At 37.3% G+C, this 27,179-nt stretch overlaps 1 protein-coding gene across 3 annotated transcripts in view; it reads right to left on the bottom strand.

Annotated features, from left to right (window-relative positions):
• Nucleotides 1–27,179, bottom strand: part of C9H8orf34 (chromosome 9 C8orf34 homolog) — a 175,151-nt gene that overhangs the window by 80,377 nt on the left and 67,595 nt on the right. For 2 of the 3 annotated variants that reach the window (XM_090338920.1, XM_090338919.1), the window contains exon 4: nucleotides 21,368–21,496. The exons of the other annotated variant lie outside the window; for it this stretch is intronic. In XM_090338920.1, the coding sequence (XP_090195046.1) occupies nucleotides 21,368–21,496 (129 nt within the window). The remainder of the gene's footprint in view (nucleotides 1–21,367; nucleotides 21,497–27,179) is intronic. 3 annotated transcript variants of the gene reach the window in all.

The following is a 27,179-nucleotide window of genomic DNA, read 5'->3' as shown; positions in this document are numbered from 1 at the left end:
ACTTCCTAAGAAAAGATCCAGAATCACAATTATCAAAGATTGGATAAATGGAATAGCATCAAACTGAAGAGCTTCTGCATAAAAAAAAATCATAGCAAACAAGATAAATAGCCCACTGTGTGGGAGAAGATCCCTTCTAGCTATGCATCATATCTAAAATATACGTAGAGCTCAAAAAATTAATCTCCCAAAACAAATCCTCAAGGAAACAATCCAATTAATAAATGATCTAAAGACTTAAAAAGGTATTTCCAGAAAAGTAAGTATAACCAATAGACACATGAAGACATGTTCAACATCTTTGGCCGTAAAAATAAACACAAATAACATTGAGATTAGATAGCACCTCATCCTGTCACAATGGCATTTATCAAGAAAACTAACAATAAGAGATACTCAGGGGGATGTGGCCAAAAGAGAATGCTATTACACTGATAGTGGGAATGTGAACTTGTTCAACCACTCTGGCAAGCAATATGTAGGTTCCTCAAAAGCCAAACATAGAGCTTTCCCATGACCTAGTAATCCTACTTCTGGGCATTTATCCAATGGACCACAAACCAGACCACCCTAAAGCCACCATCACAACCATGTTCAATGAAGCACTGTTCACCATACATAGCTAAGATATGGACTTAACCCAGATGCCCCTCAGTGGACAAATGGATCAAGAAAATGAGGTATATTTACAAAATGGAATTTTATGCTTCTGTCAGAAAGAATCACATTGTCTCATTTGTAAGAAAATGAAAAGACTATGTTTAGTCTTTTTAGGAACCCCCATATTGCTTTTCAGAGTAGCTGAACAAGTTACATTCCCACCAACTCTATAGTAGCATTCCATTTTGGCTACAACCCCACCAGCATCAATTATTATTAGGTTCTTTTTTATATAATGGCCATTTTAACAGGGGTGAGGAAGAATCTCAAAGTTGTTTTCATCCGCATTTCTTTTATGGCCAGATGTGCCAAACATGTCTTCATGTGTCTATTGGTCATTTGTACTTCTTCTGAGAAGCCTTTCTTTAAGTCTTTAGCACATTTATTTTTTATTGAGTTGTTGTTTCCTTGAGGATTTGTTTTCTGAGGGTTTAATTATTTTTAGCTCTAAGTATATTTTATCTATGAGGCCCTTGTCAGATGCATAGCTAGTAATGCTCATTCTGTGGGCTTTCTATTTATCTTGCCTCAAACTCTCTTGATTTTGATAAGTTGCTGCTCTAATACCTCTAACTTGGAATGAAAGTTTCCTCATGCAATTTTTAGAAAGCAATGAGTTCATCTTTACAATTTTTACACCTCAGATTTATGAATCCATTATTCATAAGGATAGAAGCAACATATCACTTATCTGAAACATAGCCAAGAACTCAAACATAATCTAAAAGCAATGAAGAAAAAGAATCAGTGAAGAAACATGTGTCTCATAGTACCAGCCTCTCAGTTCTAGCAAGCAACATGGGCTGCTTTTGAGAGATGAAAATCTTCCATAGTGGGAATGGAAAAGCAAAACTCTGTATTTAAAACATAATTCAGCATAAGAAATGGTATGGTATGTCTATGCTAGGATAAAATACAGCTTAACTAGCAAAAAATTGTATTTAGATAAGGAACTATGTCTCTCATGACTTCGTATGTGTTGTCTGATGATACTTTATTAAATGTACATTACCATACTTTCTTCATATTTACATATATTTTATTATATTTAAGTAGTTGTACAAAGGACTTGTACAAAAGCCACTTATGATAAAGTACATCTTCATCAGTCATCCCTTAAAACATTCTCATCCACCTCTCCCCTACCCACTCCTTTTTTTCACTCTTCTTAATTTTGTAGGTCTTTGATAACTTTTCCTGTGAAATATAGAAATAAATCTCCCTTCTACTACATATAATGTTTTCAATTTTCTATTATTATTGTCAAATTGCCTAGAATATCTTTCACCTCTTCATTTTATTTTTAATCAAAGCTTACACTGATTAAAGTAGCTGCAAGAATTCTAATGAAACACTTCATAGAAGCACAGGAAGTTTAAAGTAGGAATCATATAAATTGAGTAGTGGGAACATTCTTTCCAGGGCCTAACAATATCCACCTCAATTCCCTAGGAAATGCTTAGGAGGTTTTAGGCATTTATTAACTCTTAAAAGCCATCACCCTTTATACTGAGGTTTTCTTTATAAATACTAGGGATTTGTATTAGAAAATAGGAACAAGAAAATGTAGGGGGTTACTAGGACATATAAGAAAAGATGGCCCAGTGTCTAAGTATGGGGAAGAAACAAGAATTCTTGCAAAAGTGGAACTGGGAGTTTAAAGAAAATGTCCTGTAGTGCAGACAAAGAAGAGGAGCCAGATATAGTGCTGTTTACTGATCAACTGAAAGAGTTAGTGGGTTGCCTGGAAGAAAGAAGGGAAATGAGTTGTCTTAAAGTCAGCCTTTCAGAGCCACGAGTTTAGCCTAGTGGTAGAGTGCTTGCCTAGAATGCACGAAGATCCAGGTTCTATTCCTTGGCACCACACACATAGATAAAAGCAGGAAGTGGTGCTGTGGCTCAAGAGTAGAGGTCTAGCCTTGAGAAAACTCAGGCCCTGAGTTCAGGCTCCACAACTGGCAAAAAAAAGTTCAGCCTTTCAGATGGGCACTGGTAGCTCCTAATTGTAATTCTAGCTACTTAGGAGGCTGAGATTTGAGGATCAGTTTAAAGACAGCCTGGGCAGGAAAGTCTGTGTGACTCTTATCCCCAATAAATGACCAGAGAAGTCAGAAAGGGAGCTGTAGTTTAACTGGTAGAGTACTAGGCTTGAGTCAGGTTTACAGTCAGGTTTCCATGGCTCACCCTTGTAATCCTAGCTACTCGGGAGGCTGAAAGATGAGAATTTCAGTTCAAAGCCAATCCAGGCTGAAAGTCTGTGTGACTTTTATCTCCATTTAAGCACCACAAAAGCAAGAAATCAAGGTATAGCTCAAATGGTAAAGTGCGAGACTTCAGTGAAAAAGCTCAGGGGAAGAATCTAGGTCCTGAGTCCAAGTCCTAGGACTGATGCAAAAGGAAAACAACATCTTTTAGGTTAAGAAATAATGACTGCCACAGGCATGTTAGAGGTAGTCTTTGTCATGTGACTACAGTACTAACTGATCTATAGGGTTTCCATTTATGTCCTTCAATCTCAGGACATTCTTATTCATTCTAAAGAAGTTGTGGTTCTCAGTTCTCCAGAGTCTGGTTGTACTTTATCAAGGAAACAAGAGCTACAGCTTTCACCAAGACTTCCATCTTCCTAGGCATCAGCTAAAATCAGGCTACAGGGATTTGTCCTAATTCTTGTCGCCTAAATCAGTGTAATTCATTCCACAAAAATAAGTCAGAAAATTCATGTAGCATGTTTTCTACGTCTCTGAAATTGCATTCCTTTCTGGAAAAAAAAAGAAAACTAGTGATATAATAATATATGGCGGGGGGAGGGAAATGGGGACCAAGACATGAGAAAGGGTATCAATGTATGTGAATTAATGCACCTTCTATCTGGCGAATATAATGTAACCCTTCTATTAATTACAATAAAAATATATGAAAATAAAATAAAATTTAAATAATAATAATATATGGACTCCCCCAATTTTTCCTCTTTAAAATTCCTTTTCTCAAGTTCTAAAATAAAATACATGCCCGGAGCAGAGTATCTAACATAGAAATACTTGTTTTGTGTTTGCTATTTTTAGCCATAAAATGTAATGTCTGCCACCCTCTATTTTCCTGCTGCTGGGCACTTTTCCTGGAAAAGCTCTGGCCAGTGATGGTTCAGAAATGGCCGTTGAAAAACCAAAGTCTGTATGGCCTGTAAGTTCTCATTCTCCTATTGCCTTGCTTCAGAAAAAGCTACTAGATACAGAAGAGCATAAACCTCAGAAAACACTGGAAGACTTGTCACTCTGGGAACAGCATCTTGCTAAGCAAAGGGGTTGTTCACCACTTTTACAAAATAGTGAGCTGCTATTCTTTGCTTCTACTTAATTTATTTGTTAACCTATTTAGCTAGTTAACTATTTGTTTTATACATCAGACATTCAATACATAAGTCACAATCAGATTTAAAGATCTAGGCAACAGAAATTAAGCCTATAAGCACCCAAACCCTTATCATTTTTTTTTTGCCAGTCCTGGGCTTGAGCTCAGGGCCTGAGCACTGTCCTTGGACTTTCTCAAGGCTAGAGCTCTACCACTTGAGCCTCAGCACCACTTCCAGCTTTTTTCTATGTATGTGGTACTAAGGAATCGAACCCGGGTCTTCATGCATGCTAGGCAAGCACTTTAACCACTAGGCCAAACTCCCGGCCCCCTTATCATTTTTTAATAAAGCCTCACATTTAAAGAAATAGAAGGCAGATTAGAAATGAAGAAAGAAAGAAGATGGATCAGGAAAAATAAAAATGGAACCAGAGGTAGCACTCATTCAGAAAAACATGGCTGCATTCTGTGCTAGGCACTGTGGCTGGTCTTGTGTGGAGTACACGGGCAAATTAGCCTTGTCCTCAGGAATCTTAAAGTCCAGAGAGGAGATGAGCTACATCAAGCTCTTAAAAAGCCACAGGATACTCATTCCAGACAAGGATAGCAAAAGAGAAGTCAACTGGCAGACAAAATTGATCTGAGGGTATGGAAAAGAGTGCATTCAGCTTCCTGGGTTGGGAAGAGTGGAAGACGTGAAGCAACAACATAAGAAACATCAAGTGAGCACAGTGCATGAAACACCTATGAGGCATGATACCGGATACATGACAAATGGCCAAATCATGAAGCACCTTTCAAAGGTCTTATTTTATCTAGTTATTTATTTGTTTTTGTGCCTATACTGGGGGCTTGAACTCAGGGACTGAGCACTGTCCCTTAGCTTTTTCTGCTAAAAGCAAAATCTATGACTTGAGCCACAAGTCCACTCTGGCTTTTTGGTGGTTTAACTGGAGATCTAAGTTTCACTGACTTTCCTACCTAGGCTGACTTTGAACCTCAGTCATACAATCTCAGCCTCCTGAGTAGTTAGGATTATAATGTCTGCCACAGGCAGCCAGACTCAGAGATTTTAAATGGAACTACTGAATATCTAAAACAAGTATGAGGTTGTCATTTTAGATTCCTACACATGCAAGGAGAGCTGCCTAGAGAAAGAGAAAATGAAAGACAAGTGTGAACAGGACTGGAAGTGGATTCCTTCACCATTTCCACACTGGTCCTCAGGAAACATGCTGAATTACATTGCCCACAATCCCTGGCAGCTGGCTGTGCAATACTGAAGCCATGAAGCACAGCACCAACATGACTGGACATGAGACACCACCCTCCTGGTGCTCCACCAGCTCTGCTTCCACAGTGACCCGAGTGATTCACGAGCAAGATAGCAGAACAACAATATATATATATATATTATATATATATATATGTATGTATGTATGTGTGTGTATACATGGAATTCCATCCCCGGAATTCCACATCAAACCATTTCTTGAGTGAAAAAAATAGTTACAATGCATTAAGCCACAGAGATTTGGGATAAGAGACTCTCCTGACACAAGGTTACAGTGTCATAGGCACCCTCAGTAAGAGTGGAGAGAAGGATGGGGAGGGGAAAGAGGGAGAGATAGATAGCCTATACAGGTTCCATAAATCATGACACCACCGTCACCGAACACAACATATGATGAAGAAAAGTTATCTTGACAATGGAAGTAGATCTGGGTTGTTATATTGACTTAAACATGGCAGTAGGATAAACCAATTAGAGATGTGCTTTAGGCATTTAGTATAAAGCTTAAAGGGTCTGGATGGTAAATAAACACTTTTGAGTTAGTTGTATGGGTGTGATATTTAAAAGATGAGGGTAGATGACTTGGGCTTCAAAAGAATGGAGACAAAAGATGAAGCATAGGAACAGTATTTAAAATAGCAGGAAGAAGAGACACTTCTAAGAAAAACCTGCCAGGAGTAGTGTGAGAGTACCCATAGAGGACCTAGGAACTGTTTTGGCTTCAAGAAAGGGCAAAGTCAGGGAGTCAGAAGACAGAATAATCAGCAGGGTGAGTGTGTGTGAGGAGGATCAGAAAAGTTGAATTCCCTTTAGCAATTTAGGATGCCTTGGTGGCCACAGTGTTAGAAGCATTTTATACAACAATCCTTACTGTACTGTCATTGTTCTGAAGGAGCATAAGCCGCTGGAAAGAGTGAGCACTGACAATTCTTTTGACATTTTGTCTACCAAAGGATGAAAGGAACCTGATAGTGCCTAGAGTACACTCAAGCTCCAGAAAAAACCTTTTGTGCATTTGTTTTGAGCTAGAGCTGTGCTGGCAAAGACAGCCACTCATCATGTAGCTACTGGACATTCTTGAAATGTGACTGACCCAAATTGAGAAGTGCTGTAAATTACAATTCACATAGTAGCCAAAGACAGTATTCACAAATTGCTTTGTTCAACTACAACTTCTTTGTAAAACTATTTAAAAATAATAAAAAGATGCCTCAACGATTATTTTACATAGCATGTAAGTGAAATTGATCAATACATGAAATTGACTATGATACTTCATTTGAATTAATTCCATGCTTCTTTTTGCTTACATATACAAAATCATATTAAATTCCTATTGGGAAGAACTTAGTGGGATCATGTTACAGGCTGATAAATGGGGTAACAGTAATTAATAACAACAGAGGCAGGCAGAAGTGTGTTTACAAGGCCTGCATCTGCAGAATCCTTTCCCTTTGAGGAGGAGGAGTATTTCTGATTGTGAAGGAATATCACTCTACTATTTAGAATATTACCCAGCAGGCTTTGAGAAAAGGACCACAGGGTATTAATCTCTGACTCTGATCAGATCACATGTATCTTTATTATTTTATAATACTTCATTTGTATGGTAGTACTGGGATTTGAACTCAGGGCCTGGGCACTGTCCCTTGGCTCCCTTGGCTTTTTTTTTTCTTAAACCACAGTTTCACTTTTGGCTATTTTTTTTTTCAGGAAAGAATCATATGGACTTTCCTGTTTGTGCTGACTTTGAACCTTGATCCTTAGCTCTCAGCTTGAGTAGCTAGGATTACAGGCATGAGCCACCAGCAATCAGCTAAATCAGAAGTATCTTTACATAAAAGTTAATCTTCAGAGACATGTTCTCTTGTAGCTTGAAAGAGGAAATAGACTACTATTGTGAAAACAGGCAAACACCTCGGTGGCCTCTCACCTCTGCACAGTGCCCACCAACAACCAATGAGAAAACAAAGATCTCACTTCTCCAACAGAAAGGACAGAATTTGGTCAAGGTCATGAAGGAATTCGATGGAAAATGTCACGCCTTACCGTAATTCCCTTCTGCCATACCCATATTCCCAATTGACAGAAACTACTATGGAATAATTTGTGACTTTTTATTATTGTGTTTGTCTGCAATTCTGGGAATGAACCAAGAGCTTCCAGGATGCCAGTCAAGCACTCCACTACTGAGTAACACCCTCATTCTTTGTGTCTCTTAAATGATTAAATTCTTGATCATTTATAAGGCAGCAAGGGTATAAAAAACTACCTAAGATACAATTAGTAATGATTACATGTGAAACACTTAAGTATGTTAAGTATCCTGTCTCTTTTGGAAAACAAAAATCCAAAAACTGTTCTGGGCACTGTTGGCTCACACCTGTAACCCTGTTTAGGAGACTGAGATCTGAAGATCACAGTTTTAAGCTGAGACAAGAAAGTAGTCTCTAAAACTCTTATCTCCAAGTAGCCACTATAAGGCCAGAAATTGAGATATGGCTGAATGGGTTGCAATCTTGAAGAAAAACCTTGAGAAGCAGTGAGCTCAAGCACTGAGTAGTTCAAACCCCTGTACACACACGCACACACACACACACTACATAAATATAACATATATATATATATGAAATAGGTATTATCATTATTGTAATTCTACAGTAACAATACCCATGACAGAGGGTACTCAGGAAATGTTCCCAATGTTACATAATTAATCCTGGTTAGAGATGAAATTTAAAACTCAAAAACAACAAAAGAAATACAAAGTAATTGGTAGAATCAGTAGTTGTCAGAAAATGGGGATCAAGACCAGCTGTGGAGAGGTGGACTTGACACAAATGCCTTTTTTGAAAATGGAGAAAGATGGGTAGAATGGGTGGGCAGGAGAGAAGGTAAAACAAGATCCCATTTGTAATGTAAGCTTTTCTGTGGAATTAGAGGCACACTTTCAGTTTAAACAGAAATGCCATGGTGAAATGGGGGCTGCAAAATAAATAATAGTTACAGAGGAGGAAAGGGACTGACACAGAATGGGTCAGTGTTGAAAACCATGAAGTATCAATACAGTGCTAGGCTTTAGTGCCTCTCATTTTTCCCAGAGGTTTTCAGCTTGGGGAAGAAGAGATGATGACTGCAGTATTTTCTCAAGGAGGAGATGATGAAAGAATAATGGAAATAAGGTTAAATAAGGACGCGGGTAAAAGTGTTCCACAGTTCAGTCTAGGCAGAGGACTGGAAAGCAGAAGCGAGAGATTGCAATGGCTGGAATATGGATTGCTTCTTACAGAACTCAAATGCAGACTGAATATCCAAAAGGAGCTGTGAAAGTCATATAACTTGTGTGAAACCTCAAAGAGGTGATTGGAGCTCTTTCCTCAAAAATAATCTACTTGTATGGTTAATATATGAAGGAGTTTGGTTGGGTTACTCAGATACTTTCTGACTCCTGCAATGTAATGCGTAGCTCTTCCTCAGAATTCTGTCACCAAATATAGCCCCATAACCTGTCAAGACCATGAGAATATTAGGTTATTGATAACATAAGCCAGAGAAAAAAGAGAGAGCAGAAACCATGAGGGAATGAGGGACTAACTGACCTTCAGGAGACAGATGGATGATTTTAACATAAGGAGAAGAAAAAGTCAGAATACAAATATATTCAAACACAATCTCTAACGTTAGAATACTAATTATATAATACTGAAATAAGGGCTCTGGAATAAAAATTATACAACATTAACAAAAGTGCTTGCAAATATTGAAAAGACCTTTCATGTTAATCTAATGTAAATGCTTTCATTTCATAGGACTGGGTAAATGATGAGTAAGTCTAAATACTGTATTCAAAACTGGAAGCCTGAGTATGGCAGAGCAAAGCCCAGGTCATGGCCCCATCCACTGCTGTATCTACCACAGTAGTGATAGCTGTCTTGGGTGATTTAATTCATGGTGTTGGTAAAAGAGATAACAGATAATACACATAATATTCAAAATGAAACACTTTAAAAATGCATACATAGCCAGGCATGATGGTTCACACCTATAATTCTAGCTACTTAGGAGGCTGAGATCTGAGGCTCAAGGTTCAAAGCCAGCCTGGGCACAAAAGGATCTGAGACTCTTATCCCCAATTAACCTCTAGAAAACAGGAGGTGGGGCTTGGCTCAAGGGTAGGGCAGTAGCCTTGAGTGGAAGAGCTCAGGGACAGTGCTCAGGCCGAGTTTAAGCCCCATGACACTACCCTCCCTCCCCTCAGCAAAATGTGTACCTCATGTTAATACAGTTCATTTTGACTACAAGTTCAAATAAGAGTGTGTGTGTGTATGTGTGTGACAGAGACAGACACAGAGACAGAGAGGAGAGTCTAAAGAGAGAAATTATTTAACAAGAAACAATATATAGCCACAAAATAAATGTCTAATAAAAGTGTACCATTTGCTTTTTTTAAAACATTCACCCAAATGTTTATTTAATGTTAAAAGTTAAGTATTATGCATATACATTTTTAATTCTTTGAGATATGACAGCTCATTTTATCTCTAGAATATAAGTCCTTTATTAGATATAGTGCAGTTACGTGGCACATAACAATGGGACATATGCTGAAAAAAAAATGCACTCTTTGGTAATCTAATCCTTGTGAGAACACTATCTAGTGTATTACTCGAAGAGAGTGGCTACAATGTCACTAAGCAATATAATCATATGAGATCACCATATTTATGTAGTGTCTTACTCAGTCATTTCATGAGCTGCAACTTATATACAATCTTCCAGCCAAAGAAATACATAAAAATGTAGGGGCTATTCTTTTTTTTCAGGGTCCATTTGCTTTTTTTCTTGAAGTTTCCTATGATGATTATTTAGTTATTTAAAAAATACATCTGTTTAGTACCAGAGAAGGTTATAGAAAGCAAAAACATTTATTTGGATGGGACCCTTTCAAAGTTATGATGATTAACAATGCTAGCTTAGATTTTTATGGGGATACAAATCTTTGTAGGAACTTTACTCAACTTCAGAATACAGAAAGCAAATGGAATTACTAAAAATGTGAACAAAAAAAGGCAGTATCAGAGTCTCCTAATACATTTGTCGCTTTCAGATACCATTTCTTAATGAAAGTACTGGAAAACTCAACATAGTCGAAGCAAAACAAAATCAGTGGGTATTGACTTTGAGTATATATTTGTCTCCTTGAACAACACCCACTGATAAGTAATATGTAATCATTTCTACAGTGATATTTATTACCCTGTCTACACATATCTGCATCATACCTAAATATTCAACCAGTCACCATGGAAAGGCAAGTAGGCCCTATAATAACAATGATTAAGGGGGTGGGGGGAGGGGAAAATGGAGAACATGAGAAGGGATTTCAATGTGTAAGAAGTAATGTACCTACTATCTGACGAATGTAACTATAACCCCTCTATACATCACAATAAAAAAGAACAGGAAATAGTTACAAAAATAATGCTTAAAATGTTTTATTATCATAATAAAGAACTTCAACACATAAATTCAGAAGGAATTAGAAAAATTAGAACATCATTTATAGGACACTATAGGAAATAACTTCTGCAGGAAAGATGTTAACCTTAATTGGTGAAAGTTTGCAAAGAAAGAAGATGCTGTCATAGTCTTTGAGAATTTATCCCATGACATTTATTATCAGCCAATGGAAGGATATTAACTTTGAAGTGGAGAATCATGACAGACAGCATCTTAACCAACTGATGAAAGGCATCTGATAGGAAGAGGACACCACCCAAGGGCCAGCAGTCACAGCCACTGAAAGACCTACAACTTTGGGTTTTGATCTTCATGACTTCTCTATTCAAGTACTCTTTCTTTTCTAGTTGAAAGTCAGAAAGACAGGTAGCTGAAGGAATGCATGAGTCCCAGGCTCTCAAGAGAAAAGAAACACTATGGGAAGAATGCTTGTAAGTGCTACAAATGGACAAAACCAGACACTAAAAGTCTGCTGTGTGCACCACAGCAGGCTGTGTGGCCTGACGAGGCTCTATTAGTCACTGTAACACATGATCTTCACAAGAGTCAATCATGAATTCTCTGTCACAGTTATGACAGAAAAGAACATTACGTTGAGAAATTTATGAAAAGCCAGGAAAACAGCATGATACAGATATTAAAAACAGAAAACTCACACTTAAAAACTTGAATGAGCACTCTTCCAAGTAACTGTTATTCCCGAGCCCTGTTTTAAATGTGTAAACTGGGCATAATGACACATCCCAGCACTCAGGAGGCTAGAGAGGAAGAATCCTGACTTCCATGCCATTCTAGACTACAGGGTTAGACATTCAAAAAGCAAACAATGTGTGTGTGTGTGTGTGTGTGTGTGTGTGTGTGTGTGTGTGTTCTACATTTAATATTTATTTATAAACAGATGGCTGCCCAGTTTTTCTGTCTTTTCTATTATTTTAAGGACTATAGGTAATTATTTTCTACCAAGTAACTAAAACACTAATTCTACAATACGTGGAATTGTTTAAATAAGGTATTATCAAAATAAAGAAAAGAAAGAATTGTCACTGAAGATACTAAACATAGCAGGTCACAATAAATAGCTTTTCTCATCAATGGCTTTAACATTGGAGAGAAAAGTCTATGGTATCAAGAATTAGGACACTTTCCTTTGATCATATCTGAAAAGAAAATTCCTACTATACATCTTCCTCTTAGCTAAAATAATGAGCAATAAAGTTGCTACTAAATTAGAGAAAAAGCTTATAAACTATTGCAAGAGTCAAATAAGTAGAGATAAGCATGAATTATGTCTACTTCAGGAGGAAGGAAAATGAAATTGGTGATAACATATCTAAATTGTAGGCAACTAAATACCATTGAATAGTAAGGCTTCATGTATATTAATTTACAATGAACACAGTAAGCCTTCTCATAATGTGGTCATAAATGTGTTGTAACTAAAAGTCAAATTCAATGAGAAAACTCAGATATTAAAAATTAATAAGTCTCCCAGTGATTGTAAATAGAAATTCCTTCCTTGAACACTTGTATGTTAAACTTGTCATTTAAAATATGATGTAAAAACCAGCATTAATCAATTCTTTAAAAAAATCAATAAGTCATTCAAAGTAGGACTTTGTTTAGAAAGGTGCTCAAATAAATTAAAGCTTGAATACAGCATATGTGTCTTCTCAATCCCACTTAAACTCCACCAACGAACTCTGCTGATCGCTCCCTTGGACTAAACTGGACTTGGCTTCAAGAGTACTGTCCTGGAGCCGGGAGTTCGGTCTAGTGGTAGAGTGTTTGCCTAGCTTGCACAAAGGCCCGGGTTTGATTCCTCAGTACCACATACATAGAAAAAAGCCGGAGTGGTGCTGACAAGTGGGAGAGCTCTAGCCTTGAGAAAGTCCAAGGACAGTGCTCAGGCTTTGGGCTCAAGCCCAAGAGTGGCAAAAAAAAAAAAAAAAGAAAAGAAAAGAAAAACAGACAAAGGCCTCATATCTAAAATATATCAACAGCTCAAAAAATTGAATCAATCCAAAACTAATCTCCAAAGTCACAACCATCCCATTAAAAGATGGGCCAAAGACTTAAAGTCTTCTCTGAAGAAGAAACAAAAATGGCCTACATGAAGAAATGCTCAACATCTCTGGTCATAAAAGAAATGCAAATCAAAACAACTCTAAGATTCCACCTCACTCCAGTTAGAATGGCCAGGATCAAGAAAACTAATAACAACAGATGCTGGAGGGGATGTGGCCAGGAGGCATCACTACTACACTGTTGGTGGGAGTGCAAACTCGTTCAACCACTATGGAAAGCAGTATGGCAGTGCCTCAAAAGACTAAACATAGAGACCCCTATGACCCAGAAATTCCACTACTTGGCATTTACCCAATCATCCAGAAACAAAGACATACTAAATCCACCAGCACAACAATGTTCACTGCAGCACTATTTACCATAGCAAAGATATGGAACCAACCTAGATGTCCCTCAGTTGATGAGTGGATCAACAAGATGTGGTATTTGCACACAATGGAATTCTATGCTGCTGTCAGAAAGAATGACATTGCCCCATTTGTTAGGAAATGGAAAGACTTAGAAAAAATCATATTAAGTGAAGTAAGCCAGACTCAAAGGAACTTAGGCTCAATGGTTTCCCTCATTTGTCATAATCAGTAGAAACCTTGGGCTCTCCTAGCAGAGATTTGCAATAGAGCAAAACCTTGATACAAAAGGCCATATAGTATGATGCTAAATGAAAGGATCTCTAGGATATAGAAACATAAGCCATATAATGAATGATTGTTGTTCTTAAGGTACTATGTTATTTCTCATCTCTTTTGCTGTCCCTTGGTTATCTCATATTGTTACAGTATCTCACTTTGTTACCTGATATATTGGATATATTGTATTTGGTTATTTGAAATTGGATAGGGAATGGGGAAAAACAAGATAAGGGGAGGGGGTGGGGGGGAGGGAAATGGGTATCAATGTATGGGAATTAACGCACCATCTATCTGGCAAATATCATGTAACCCTTCTATTAATTAGAATAAAAATATATGAAAAAAAAGAGTACTGTCCTCTATCTGCTTCTCCTCTGCCTTGCTGACAAGGTATTTTTACCAGCCTCTACTCTGCAAACTATCATAGGCTTCTGATCACAGGAATTATTTGTGAGACTCCACCTATACCATATTATAAAAAATCTGTAGCTCACAAGAGGTTAAAATGCAATCACCATTGTGGTAGTGTTAAGAGATGTGGCCAGGGAGATAATTGGGAATTGAAGAATTCCTCTCACATGAGCATGATTAGTGCCTCAAAAAGAAAAGCCCCAGAAATTTGATTTGCCCATTCTACTACATGAGAATATAATGCCAAAATAAGGAGAAGTACAGGCCAATTGTGCCAGGGCCTTGATCTTAGAATTCCTAGCATCCAGAAACGTGAGGAATAAATATTTATTGCATACAGGCCACTCATTCTTGGGATTTTGTTATAACAGCCCAGATGGACTAAGAAGAAAACCTCATTATCCATACATAGGTTTTCCATAAATATCTACCTGGATCTCTGACTCCTATTATAGTCTGAGTAAGCACATAAATGAAAGATAATATCCCTTTATAAAAATTTTAGGGACAGACAAGTTGGTATCTTATGAATTAACAAGAGTATCATGCATATTTGCAATTCTACAATTATATTAAAAAGTTGACTCATTAAATAAAGCATTTAAATATTATCTTAAATACAGATCTGTAGAAGGGTCCGGCACATTCTTTAAAAACCCTTCTTCTGGCTCAAGTTCCTGAATGAATTGAGAGGCTTAAAGAGCACCAGGCTGTGAGACAAATGAAAGATTTGCAAATATTACTGTGTATCTTTGGTCATATTAATAGGAACAAGTTTTTTTTGTATTTTGCTTTTTTATTGAAGAATTCATTAACATTGATTTTACATCATATTTCAAATGCCATATTTAACAAACAAGTATTCAAGGGAATCTCTATATACAATCACTGGCACTGGGTCTTTAGAACATAATCAAAATTAGGCTAAGGGTTTATATATCATAGATACATATTAATCTATGTAATAAAACATTATATCTATAGAGTCATAGCATTTTATGCCTACGTAGTTATGTTTATATTTCTTGTACCATGTCCATACGATTGGGTATGCAAATATTGAGTCTTCGCTCTTGTACTGTTTGAATCTAAAAGGAACATATTAAGGATACCATGTGCCTTTTGTTCCTTTGGTCTTGCCTTGTCTTGATTTGCTCTAGATTCATACACTTCCCTGCAAATGCCATTATTTTATCTTGTCTGTTGGCTATGTAGAATTCCATTGTATGTATCACATTTTCTGTATCCATTCATCAGCAGTAGGGCATCTGCATTGTTTCCATCACCGGGTTATTGTGAATAGTGCAGAGATAAACATATCTTGGGTTATGATGTTCAGGGTAGATGCCCAGAAGTGGTATGGCTGGATCATAGGGAAGGTCAATTTTCAGTTCTTAAAGAAACCTCCACACTGCTTTCCAGAGTGGCTGAACTAGTTTACAATCCCACCAGCAGTGCAGTAGGGTTCCTTTTTCTCCACAACGCTGCCAGTATCTGTCATTGTCTGACTTCAAAATCTTGGCCATTCTTGTTGGGTTAAGGTGGTATCTAAAGGTTGTTTTTATTGGCATTTCCTTTATGACCATGGATGATGAACATTTTCTCATATGCTTTTCTGCCATTTTAATCTCTTTTGGTAAGTCTCTCTTTAGTTCCCTTGCCCATTTAGTGAATGATTTGTTGGGTTTGGGAGGGATTACTTTCTTGAGTACCCTGTAGATACTGAATATTAAGCATATGTCAAATGTATTATTGGTAAATATCTTCCCAGTTGGTTGGCTGTCTCTCTACTTTTGTGGCTATGCTTTTATCTGTGCAGAAACTTTTTATTTTTAGGTAGTCCCATTTATCGAGTCTCTCTCCAATCTGTTGTGACCCTGGGATTCTGTTCAGGAATCTTTGTCTGTGCCTATGAATTCCAGTGTCTCTCCTATATTATTACGTAGCAGTTTCAGTTTCTGGTCTGACATTGAGGTCTTTGATCCACTTTGAGTTAATGCTTGTGCATGGCGAAAGGTGAGGGTCAATTTTTAGTTTTCTTCATGTGGCTGCTCAGTTTTCCCATCACCGATTATTGAATAGACTGTATTTGTTCCACTATATCTTTGGCTCCTTTGTCAAATACAAGTTGACTATAGGTATGTGGTTCTATTTCTGGATCTTCTATTCTGTCCCATTGATCTTCTGGTTTGTTTTTGTGCCAATACCATGCTCTTTTTGTTATTATACTCTATAAGTAGAGTTTGAAGTCTGGTATTGTAATACCACCAGCATTGCTCTTTTTGCCTAGAATTTTTTTGGCTATTTTAGGTCTTTTCTTGTTCCATATGAACCTTTGGAGTGTATCTTCTATTTCAGTAAAGAATGTCTTTGGGATTTTGATGGGAATTGCATGGAATTCGTATATCAATTTTGGCAGTATGGCCATTTTCACTATGCTGGTTCTCCCTAGCCATGAGCAATGGGATGTCTTTCCATTTTCTAGTGTCCTCTTTGATTTCGTTCATTAGGCTTTCATAGTTTTCATTAAATAATTCCTTTACATCTTTGCTTAAGTTAATTCCGAAGTATTTTATTCTTTTAGGGGCTATTGCAAATGGGATCATTTTCTTGATTTGGCCTTCTATTTGTGTGTTGTTGGTGTACAAGAAGGCTACTGACTTCTGAAGATTAATTTTGTATCCTGCCATTTTGCTAAAATAGTTTATTAATTCTAGGAGTTTGGGAGTGGAGCTTATTGGGTCACTCAAGTAGAGGATCATGTCATCTGAGAATAGGGGATAGTTTAATTTCTTCTTTCCCTACATGGATCCCTTTGATGTCCTTTTCTTCGCTTAATGCTCTGGCTAAGGGTTTCAGAAGTGGAGAGAGTGGGCATCCCTGCCTAGTTCCTGATTTTCAGGTAAATGGTTCCAGTCTTTCACCATTTAGTATAATACTGGTTGTAGGTTTGTCATATGTGGCTTTAATTATTTTAAGAAATGTACCTCATTCCTATTTTTTCTAGTGCTTTTAACATGAATGGCTGTTGTATTTTGTCAAATGCCTTCTCTGCGTCCAGAGAAACTATTATATGATTCTCTTATCCTTAGCTCTATTGATGTGATGTATTACATTGATTGATTTGCGAATGTTAAACCAGCCTTGCATGTGTGGGATGAAGCCAACTTGGTCGTAGTGTATAATTTTTTAATTTGTTTCTGGATTCTGTTGGCTAGTATTTTATTGAGGAGTTTTGCATCTGTGTTCATTAGAGGGATAGGTTTGTATTTTCTTTTTGTTGGGTCTTTCCCTGGATTGGGGATGAGAATAATATTATCTTCATAAAATGAGTTTGTTATTGCTCCTTCTGCCTATATTTCTTCGAAGATTTTCAAGAGTATAGATGTCGTTTCATCTTTAAACATCTTGTCGAATTCCACAGTGAAACCATCTGGACCTGGGCTCTTTTTGCTTGGCATTTCCCTGATTGCTTCCGTAATTTCATTTTATTGTATGAAATTGGTCTGTTCAATCTGTTTACTTCTTCATTGTTCAATGTGGGTAGCCTATATTTATTTAAGAAAGCATCCATTTCTACTAGATTTTCTTTTTTCTTTGAATATAGGCCCTTCTAGTACTTATTCATCATGGAATGAATTTCTTGGATATCAGTTGTGATTTTTCCCATGGGTTCTCTAATCTTGTTTATTTGAGTCTCCCCTCTCCTTTTTTAGATTAATCTTGCCAGGGGTCTGTCTATTTTGTTGACTCTTTCAAAGAACCAACCTTTTGATTTATTAATTTTGTGTATAGTAGATCTTATTTCAATCTCTGCTATTTCTGATTTCATTTTTGTTATTTCTGTGCTTCTAGTTGTTTTAGAATTAACTTTTTCTTGCTCCTCTAGGTGTTTCAGTTTCTTTTGTAGGTTATTTCCATGCTCCTCTTCTGTCTTTTTAATATGGGCTCCTAGAACTGCCTTAGAACTGTCTTTGCTGTGTCCCATAAGTTCCTTTGTGATGTCTCTCAATGCCATTACATTCAAGAAAGTTTTGAATTTCTTCTTTGATCTGATCTGTAACCCAGGAGTTATTCAGAAGTGTGTTGTTCAGCCCCAAGTGTTTGAATGTTTTTTGACTTTTACTGCATTGTTCAGACCTAGTCTGACTCCACTGTGATTAGATAGAATGAATCAGATTATTTCAGTCCTCTTGTATCTGCTTAAGGTTTCTGTATAAACTATTAGATGATCTATTTTGAAGTATGTTCCATGTGCTGCTGAGAAAAAATGTATTAAGTTTCACCGTTGGATGGAAGAATCTATATATCTGTTAAGCCCATCTGGGCTATGGTGTCGTTTAAGTCGATGGTGTCTTTGCTTAACTTTTGTTCCGTTGACCTGTTATTTGGTGAGAGTGGCGTATTGAAGTCTCCCACTATGATTGTGTTTGTGCCTATCTTGTTCGGTAATTCGAAGAGTTTGCTTGACAAATTTGGGCGCTCCCGTGTTGGGGGAATAAATATTTATAACTGTAATACTGTGGTTATGGATAGTACCCTTACTAATATGTCATTCCCATCTTTACTTAGAAGTTAATTTTGTCAGAGATTAAGAATGCAACACCTGCTTTTTTGCCTGGTGCGTTGCTGTGAAAAATTTTTTCCCATCCTTTCACTAGAAGTTTGTTTTTGTCTTTGGCAGTGAGTTGGGTCTCTTGGAGGCAACATATGGATGGGTCTTGTTTCTTAATCCAGTCTGCTGCTCTGTGTTTTTTGATTGGATTGTTCAGCCTGTTCAGTTAGGGAAATTATGGAAAGGTGGTCTTTGGTATTTGGGTCTAGTGTTTTTACTATGATGTGTCTAGATGAGTTCCTTCTAGGATCTTGCCTGCTTGGAGTTCTGAAACCTTCAACAATGTGAGTATTTTCCCTTTTAAGGTTGGGGAAATTCTCTGCTATGATTTTGGTGAATAAGGGTTGCATTCCTTTGTCAAAAACTCTGCCCGTTCATTGATCCCTACTATACAAAGATTAGATTCCTTGGCTGCATCTGCTTGGTTCTGGAGTTCTCTTTGGTGAATTCTGATTGATTTCTCCAGGCTGAAGATTAGTTCCGCTGTTGACTAGGTCAGAGTTTGCAGTTTTTACTGGTGTTCAGCCCGTTCCTAGAGGATGTGTGCCACTGCACAGCTAGCTCTCAGCCCAACCAGTGGCCCCACAGTGGGCCATAGGATGGAGTTGTGCGCTTTGGTCTCAGCTAGCCCAGTGGATGGCTAGTTTGCCTACCCTGTTCCCAGGGGCAGGGTTTGGGAGTTTCCTGGCCCTCTCAGCTAAACCAGCCTGAATGGACTCCGACCTGTTCCCAGGGGCTGGCCCAGCCCAGGAAGTGGGCTCTGAGGCTGAGCCACACCTTTCTGGCTCTCAGAGGGAGAGCTAGGCCCCTGCTGGTCTGCCCTTCAGTTCCCTGCTGTGTTTCACTTACTTTGGCTGAGAGTCTTTCTGTGACTTAGTGGGGGGCCCCTTGGTGTTGTCTTGTTAGAACCTCCCAGCAGGCAGGCTCCTCACTTAGATTTGGGTTAGTCAGATGCTGGCTTGCAAACTCCCCCACCACTGTTGGAAGGCAGGGTCTCAATGCCCCTCAGTCTCTAGTTTCAGTGGCCTGGGAGAGGAGGCTGTTGGGAAAGTGGGGGCAGGGACACCTGTGCCCCCTTTGTTGGGGTGCTGGGTCTTAGTGCCCACCCTCCTGTCAGTCTCCAGTCAATGGCCTGAGGGAGGGGGCTGTTGGGGGAAGCGACAGGATTTTGAGTTTCTTGCCTCCCTGCACTTGTCAGACTTTCTTGGGTGGGGTGGGAGGGGTCTGGGTTAAGTACTGTAGCCCGCCACCAGCTCTGCTTTCCCGATGAGTTTGGGGAACCCGCTGGACTTCTTACTCCTTGGGGTTTGGCTGTGAGCTGCCTGTGGTGTTAGTGGATTATTCGCTTCCCCTCTTTTCTCCGCCCCTGTCTCTGCTGTCTATACTGGGTCTATGTCTGGATCCTGCTGCTTGCTGGAGTTGCTGGAGGTCAGGGTTTCCGGGCCTGACACCCTCTGATGCAGCTTTCCCAACTTTAGCGGCTTGGAGCTGGCGGTGAGGGTGGGGGAGGGGACCTCGCGTTTAGGATTCTTTGAGAATGTTGGATATAAGCTTTATCTGGATTTCTTTTCGGTTTGTGTACTCCATTGCTTCTTAAATTTGTAGTTGTAGGTTTCTTAAGACAGTTTGCTCGTGGGATTCCCTGATTCTCTATTTTTGTGGGAGAGAGCTAGGCTGGGTCCCTATTGTCTCGGTACCATCTTCTAAAGATCAAGGTTTTAATGAGCACAATATAGGAATAATCTGAAAACTTGCTTACTTTTTTCTCACCACAGTAAACCTAAGCAACAGCATGGCTTTCCTAAATCTGATCCAGAGGGTTTGTACAGATACAAACTTTTAAAATCTGATTACAGGACAGATTAATGTGTGAAAGATTTCATTCCATAAAAATTTAAAAACCAAAAAACTATACTTATGAGTGAAGAGGTTTGAAAAAATAAGTAAAATTATGTAAGAGATGCATATGTACAAAAATATGATGTGTATAATTATAATACATTTATTTATAAAAATTTGTCTCAAATATAACAAAGGACAATGCTCGAATATAATCATGAACTTAGTAAAACTATGCTAGATATCTGTTTCAGAGCCTGTAGTATTCCATGGCACCCAAAGAAAATAAAAATGAGACCATGATATTAATTTTCTTGTAAAAGTGCCTAATTCTTAAATGGGTACATACTTAACAAATCACAGAAAGAGAGAAATGCTTTGAACTCACTACTAAAGTTACAATTGTTGAATGAATGTATACATGTATATACTTGTTTGCTCACCTGCTTTCATGATTAGTGGCGCTTATTTAAAAATTTGCACTTGAGTGCATAAGATTTTATAGTACACACCTAGCTGAATGAAGCACAGTCCTATGCTCCAGCTTTGGAGATGTCTGGTCTAGATACTTTCTTTACAAGTACAGAGACTTTTAAAATTCATAAAGGTAAAAGATCTGTTTTATTAATTAGCAAGTCATAAAAGCAATGCTTTTCAGAAGGGAAGAATAAACAAGAGATCTTCAGGCATGCATTTGATCCAGAAGACAGAAGCTATACGCAGAGCTTAAACAGCTCCAAAGGGTTCTAACAACTCCCTTACATTGTGTAATCAGTCTGCCCACAAAGCTGTGAAATATGTAGGATCAACTTTCATTTCCAGTCTCACACCTTTAGAATTCCTCAGCCTTTCACAGAACTTTAATGAGGATGCTGGAAATGACTCATTTCCAATAGTAATGAATGTTTCTCCTTTAATATTGGTAAAGAATTTCAATTATAATCAGAAAAATGAACTTACTTCGAGAGAGATTCTCAAGGGCTTTCCCCAGCTTCTTGCTCTCTTGAAGGATGTGGTTCAATTCATCAAAATCACAGCTTTCTGGTTTAGTCCGCCAGTTCCACTTAGGATTCTCTACTGACCTTGGCACTATGTTTAAAAAAAATGGTTATTTCAGAAGTATACTACATAATGATATGAACTCACTATTCATCATATGTGAAGATTAATGTGCAAGAATAAAAATGGTTTACTTGAGCAAACAGAACAGAAGCTTTGAAGTAGAGTTGGAAGAGAATGTTTTCAATGAATGAGTCAAAGGAAGTTTGGATATATTTACGGGAAAAAAGAGAAATTCAGGAATTGATTTGGAATGAATCAGTTCTGTGACAGGGTAAAACATGCAGAAAAACATTATTGTGCTATGTTATGAGCTTAAAAATTAATTTCTGACTTTAGAAACATTTAGCCAAACCTGAAAGATATCCATTTTTTCTAAAACAAAAAGAGACTAAATGCATGCATTATCTCTCAGTCCTTCCAAATTCCCCTAAACTTACTTTTTTCCTCTCAAATAGTTGGTTTAACAAAGAGAAAATACATTATAAAGTGAGAGACTTTTTCTGTTGTTATGTGAAGATGGAAAATGATTAATGAGTAAATTTAATATTATAGAAAAAAAATGAAAACTATGTTCCTGAGTCCCAAAAGAAAGAGATGCTAAGGAAGTAAACATTTCACACTATTTGATTAGTAATGCATCAACCCAAGAGAACAATGTTAAAGTAATAAAGACCTAAGGAGCTAAATGTTCCCTTGATTTAGATAGGCTATCTAGTGTTTATCATATTTCAAGGCTTACTATTTTAAGAGTTAAAAGATTATAAAAGCTGTCAGGAGAAAAACCATATCAAATATCAGCAGTATCCTGATAGAAGATATAAGATTACTTACAACTTTACAACAACCAAGGAACCAGTCAACATACTTAGAGATTTTATCTCAGGAGCCCTTTTTTTCTAGAAAAACTTCTAAAGATGGTACGTCAGTAAAATGAGTTAGTTTAACAACAACAAAGAAAAAAAACTTCATGAACTGAATGTCATGAACAGATGATTTTCCAAAAGGAAAAGAAAAAGGGATTTCTCAAAGGATCGTGGAGATTGGTCTCAAGAAACAACCCTGGAATGTCTAGAAGCCAAGTAGTCAAGAGCAAAGTAGGAGGGGTTGAAGGCATAGAGAGAGTTCTATAAGTTGAGAAGGGTTCATTCTTTAGGTAGGATTTGAGGGAAGCAGTAGTGATGGCTGCATAAATGACAGTAAATAGGACCAGGAGTGTGGCCTAGCATGTACAAAGCCTTGAGTTCAATTCCTTAGTACCACATACACAGAAAAAGCTGGAAGTGGTACTGTGGCTCAAGTCATAGAGTGCTAGCCATGAGAAAGCTCAAAGACAGTGCCCAGGCCCTGAGTTCAAGCCCTAGAACTGGCAAATAGATAAATTAATAAATTAATAAGACAGAAAACAATGAAAAGAAGATTGTCAACATTAGAAGAGACAACAGTTGGGCACTGAATGGCTCAATGGATAAGTAATTTAATTATTATAGTCATAATAATATCAAGGTGAAGAATATATTTAATCAACATTTGAAATAACTGCATTAAAGTACTCTCAGGATGTGATAGGCATTAATATACATAAATCAGAAAATATAAATAAAGCTGAAGCCTGATGCCTCAAATTGAAAAGTAAGAGCTGTGTTAGTACTTTGCATGTTCACCTATATAAACTTCTGACCAAAACAAACACCTGGTAGAGTTGAAAATAGCTCCAGGTTTATTACAGAGTTGGAGAGAAAAGAGGAGAGCATTGTGTAATAGAATTACTTTATTTTTAATAAATGAAATGCATTTTGTTTTTGTCAAAAATCAAATAAACTAGAATTTTAAAATGTGTATAAGAAGCTGGGTGACCAGTGGCTCATGCCTGCAATTGTAGCTATTCAGGAAGCTGGAATTGCAGGATTTCAGTTTGAAGCAAGTCTAGGCAAAAAAATTTGCAAAAATCCAAAATAGTTAACCAGTAAATACTGGACTAGAGACATGACTCAAGTGGTGAAATGCCAATAATGAGCAATCGCAAGTCCCTCAGTTCAAGTCACAGAATTGGTGCATGCATATACACACAGGCACATGCACACACACAGGCACGCACGCACACACGCGCACACACACACACACACGCGCACACACACACATATGCACATACCCACACATTTGTATGATAAGATTATAGGAAACAGTTTCAGATGGTTGAGATATATAATTCTGCCACATTCTGATCTAATGTTATATGTTACAAAAAAATGGAAAAACCCAATCAGCCATCAGTCTTCCACATGTAAGTAATAAGTAAAATGAAAATACTTTTCCTCATATAAAATTGTTCATTTTGACACAATGGGCAGGATTTTTACTTATTTATTTTAGTAAATAGTTTGTTGTGGCATAATCCTAGAAATCATCTAAAGAGCCTTCAACTAAGGAATGGTCACTGAATTATAACATCATCACACTAAGCCACAACATGCAACTACTAAAAAAAACTCCAAGTTGAGGCAAAGTTTACTACCATGGACCCCTTTTTATATCCATTTTTAAAATCCACTTGCCTCAGAAAGCTATAGTGTAAACCTATTTTCAAAGGAAATCATTTGCATAGATTATACATGGATAACCAGTCAACATCTCCAAGATAACTACCAGACAATCATTCTGGCCAAACCTGGTTTTTATAGACAAAACCCACAAATTACACCAACAAAAGTCAGACCAGGTGAGACCAGAGGAGGAACTGGCCTGTCATTTGTAAAATGTGGTATTAAGCCATTGCATTTGGGGAAGGTTTTAGGAAACACAATAGAGAACTGATACAATACACAGGAACTTTTCCTTAAAAACATTATTGAGAAACACTAAAGTCAATTTCTCTTTCATAAGATTGTGTGTGGTGGTACACACCCATAATCATAGCTATTTGGAAGGTAAAATAGGAAGATTACAGTTCAAGATCCATCTGGGAAAAAGCGCTGAATGAGATCTGAAAAATGGTCAAAAACAAAAAGTGCTGAGGGTATGGCTAAAGTGGCTGCATTTTATGTAGCAACTAGTACATTCACCAGGACCATCCTGAAAAAAATAATTCATATTACGTTTATATAGGTTGCGATAGTTCAGTACATATGTGATGCAAGACTTGTCACAGGAAGCAAATGAGAACAACCCAGGCTTACAGTGTCACCAACTGTGTGGGGGTGATTTCAAAAGCAGCCTTGAGATGTCATAAAGACTGAGATGAACCATCCAGTACACAATCTTCTGAGCACAAACCATCTCTCTATTCCCTGACAGACACTACATATTCATTTTAAACTCAAGGTTACAATGCAAATACACTTCATAAAGTTAATCTCAGGAGAAATGGAAAAGAATGGAACAGTGTATCAACATAGTACCACCCAAAGCACAGGAGGTAGAGTTTGCGACCACAAAGCCAAATCCTACTCCAGTGCACAAGCCAAGCAGAGGACCATGTGAGATTGCTACATCACATAATAACCTATTGCATATTATACAGAGCTAATTTTTGTACAATTATTTATCATTAGTCAACCACCAACTCATCATACCCTCCAGTGACAGCTCTTTAGTGTTACAGTTTTCTTGAATCAATAACCTTTCATCGTTATGAAATAAAGCACTCATTGTTTGGCAGTGCTTTCACCTTGAATTACACTTGGACTGATAATACTCTAGCCACTGTAAACTTCTTTATACTTAGTTTTCAAATTCTTTTTATCTATATATTTAAAGTGCTTGCATTTATGTTAAATAGATACACTCTTTTTAGCCTACCTGTTATTTGTTTTATAGTTGGGAAATCTGGTTGATTTACATCTTATTTGAGTATCTTACTTCTATTTTTACAGTCTATTCTTTTTATTTTTGCCAGTACTGGGCTTGAGCTCAGGGCCTGAGCACTGTCCTTGGACTTTCTCAAGGCTAGAGCTCTACCATTTGAGCCTCAGCACCACTTCTGGCTTTTTTCTATGTATGTGGTATTGAGGAATTGGACACGGGTTTTCGTGCCTGCTATGCAAGCACTCTACCACTAGGCCTAGTCAATTCTTTTTTTACAACTTGGTACTGCCTTATTTTGTTTTGGTAGAATAAATAATTTCTACTTTACTCTGTCTGTGGTTTAAATGTATTTAAACATTTTGTGCTATATTTCATGACACATTAGAGATTACAATATGTATATTTAGTGTATCAGAGTCTATACTCAATGAAAAAATTCAGTAGTTTTGAAAATGTTTCCAATAGATAAGCCTAAGCCCACTGCATTCTTTTTGTTATCTATTATCTCTACCTATGACACAATGCTATTTTGGGCCTGGGAGCATGGCTCAAGTGCTAGGTAGGCCTAGCAAGCACAAGGCCTTAAGTTTAAACCCTAGAAACAAAAAAAGAAAACTAAGCCTGTATTTTGTTCTTATTCCCATTGAAAGCTTCTTCCTAATATTCTAGTGGAACTATACATTGTGAATGGATTATCTGAACAAAAAAAGGATAAAAATCAGATAAAAAAACTACAGCAATAACCTGAAAGAGAACAGAGTCTGTAGAATGAGTGGGCATAAGTGGTACACAGTGGAACCCATCCCAACTGTATTAATTAAGAATGTCCTGGAGCATGGACGTATCACTGGAAATGAGACAGGTAGACAGAGACAGAGACAAAGAGACAGAGATGGTTGTATCATTGGAAATGAGACAAATAGACAAAGACAGAGACCAAAAGACTGAGATTACTCTGTGAAGGAAAGAGACTGATACTTGATTCATTTCATTGTTAATTTCTCTCTTCATTCATGTTTTCCCCCCACATCCCACTTTAGGGTTGAATCTGCCACTGTGCTGATATTTTTTGTTATCTTGTAAATAGAAATGCAAATGTTAAACTTACATATTTTAAAACGTGCTTGAACTTAATTTTCTATGCTAAACTAGTGAAGCAGGACAATTTAATTGCAGTTATAATCTGCTAAGAACATTTGAAGTTCATAATATTTCATATAATCCTCACAATAACTTGGTGCAGTGGATGCAAAATTTTTGAGAACCATTATGTAAATGAAATGCAGAGTTAATTTCAGTCTCTTTAGATGACCCAAATTCAGATTCCAGTTAGCACACAGGGATTTTTTCAGGCATTTTCAAACAAAAATAAAAACTTTCAATCTATTCCTTTCTCTGTGGAAATTAAAATTAAACATCTTACTGTGTCATGAGTCCAAGGACTTGATGTAGAAGAACCGCTTTTAAATTTTCATGTCTTCCATAAATAATTATTATTAGAGGCACCTGAATTATTTTTACATATTTCCATAAATGTGAAGTTAGGATAGCCCTGGAGAAACCAGATGACTCTACAATGCTGTGGGAAAGGAGTTCCCCCCACCTCCTACTAATAAAAAAGAAACACTTAGGGTGCAGGGAGAGAGAATGAGTATAAGGACTTCAGTTACATACTGAGTAAACCTTCAAACAGATCTGAGATGAAAGATCATTTGTAATGGCTATAAATCTCCTTTCCTTCTATAAAGATTTGATTTGCTTATTTGTGCTTTAGTACATGTACATTTATTTATGCTTTGAATGTACAAGATCAATACTCCATGCACACAGTCAAAAGAATAACTGATATATGTAGAGCTATATACATACACACCACTATAATATACACACATATACATTTAAAGGTCAA

This window comes from Megascapheus bottae, chromosome 9 (genome assembly GCF_031878675.1).
Source record: "Megascapheus bottae isolate mThoBot1 chromosome 9, mThoBot2.hap1, whole genome shotgun sequence".
Classification (NCBI taxonomy): domain Eukaryota; kingdom Metazoa; phylum Chordata; class Mammalia; order Rodentia; family Geomyidae; genus Megascapheus; species Megascapheus bottae.
The sequence above is the reverse complement of the archived record's forward strand: the minus strand, read 5'-3'. Positions and strand labels throughout refer to the sequence as shown.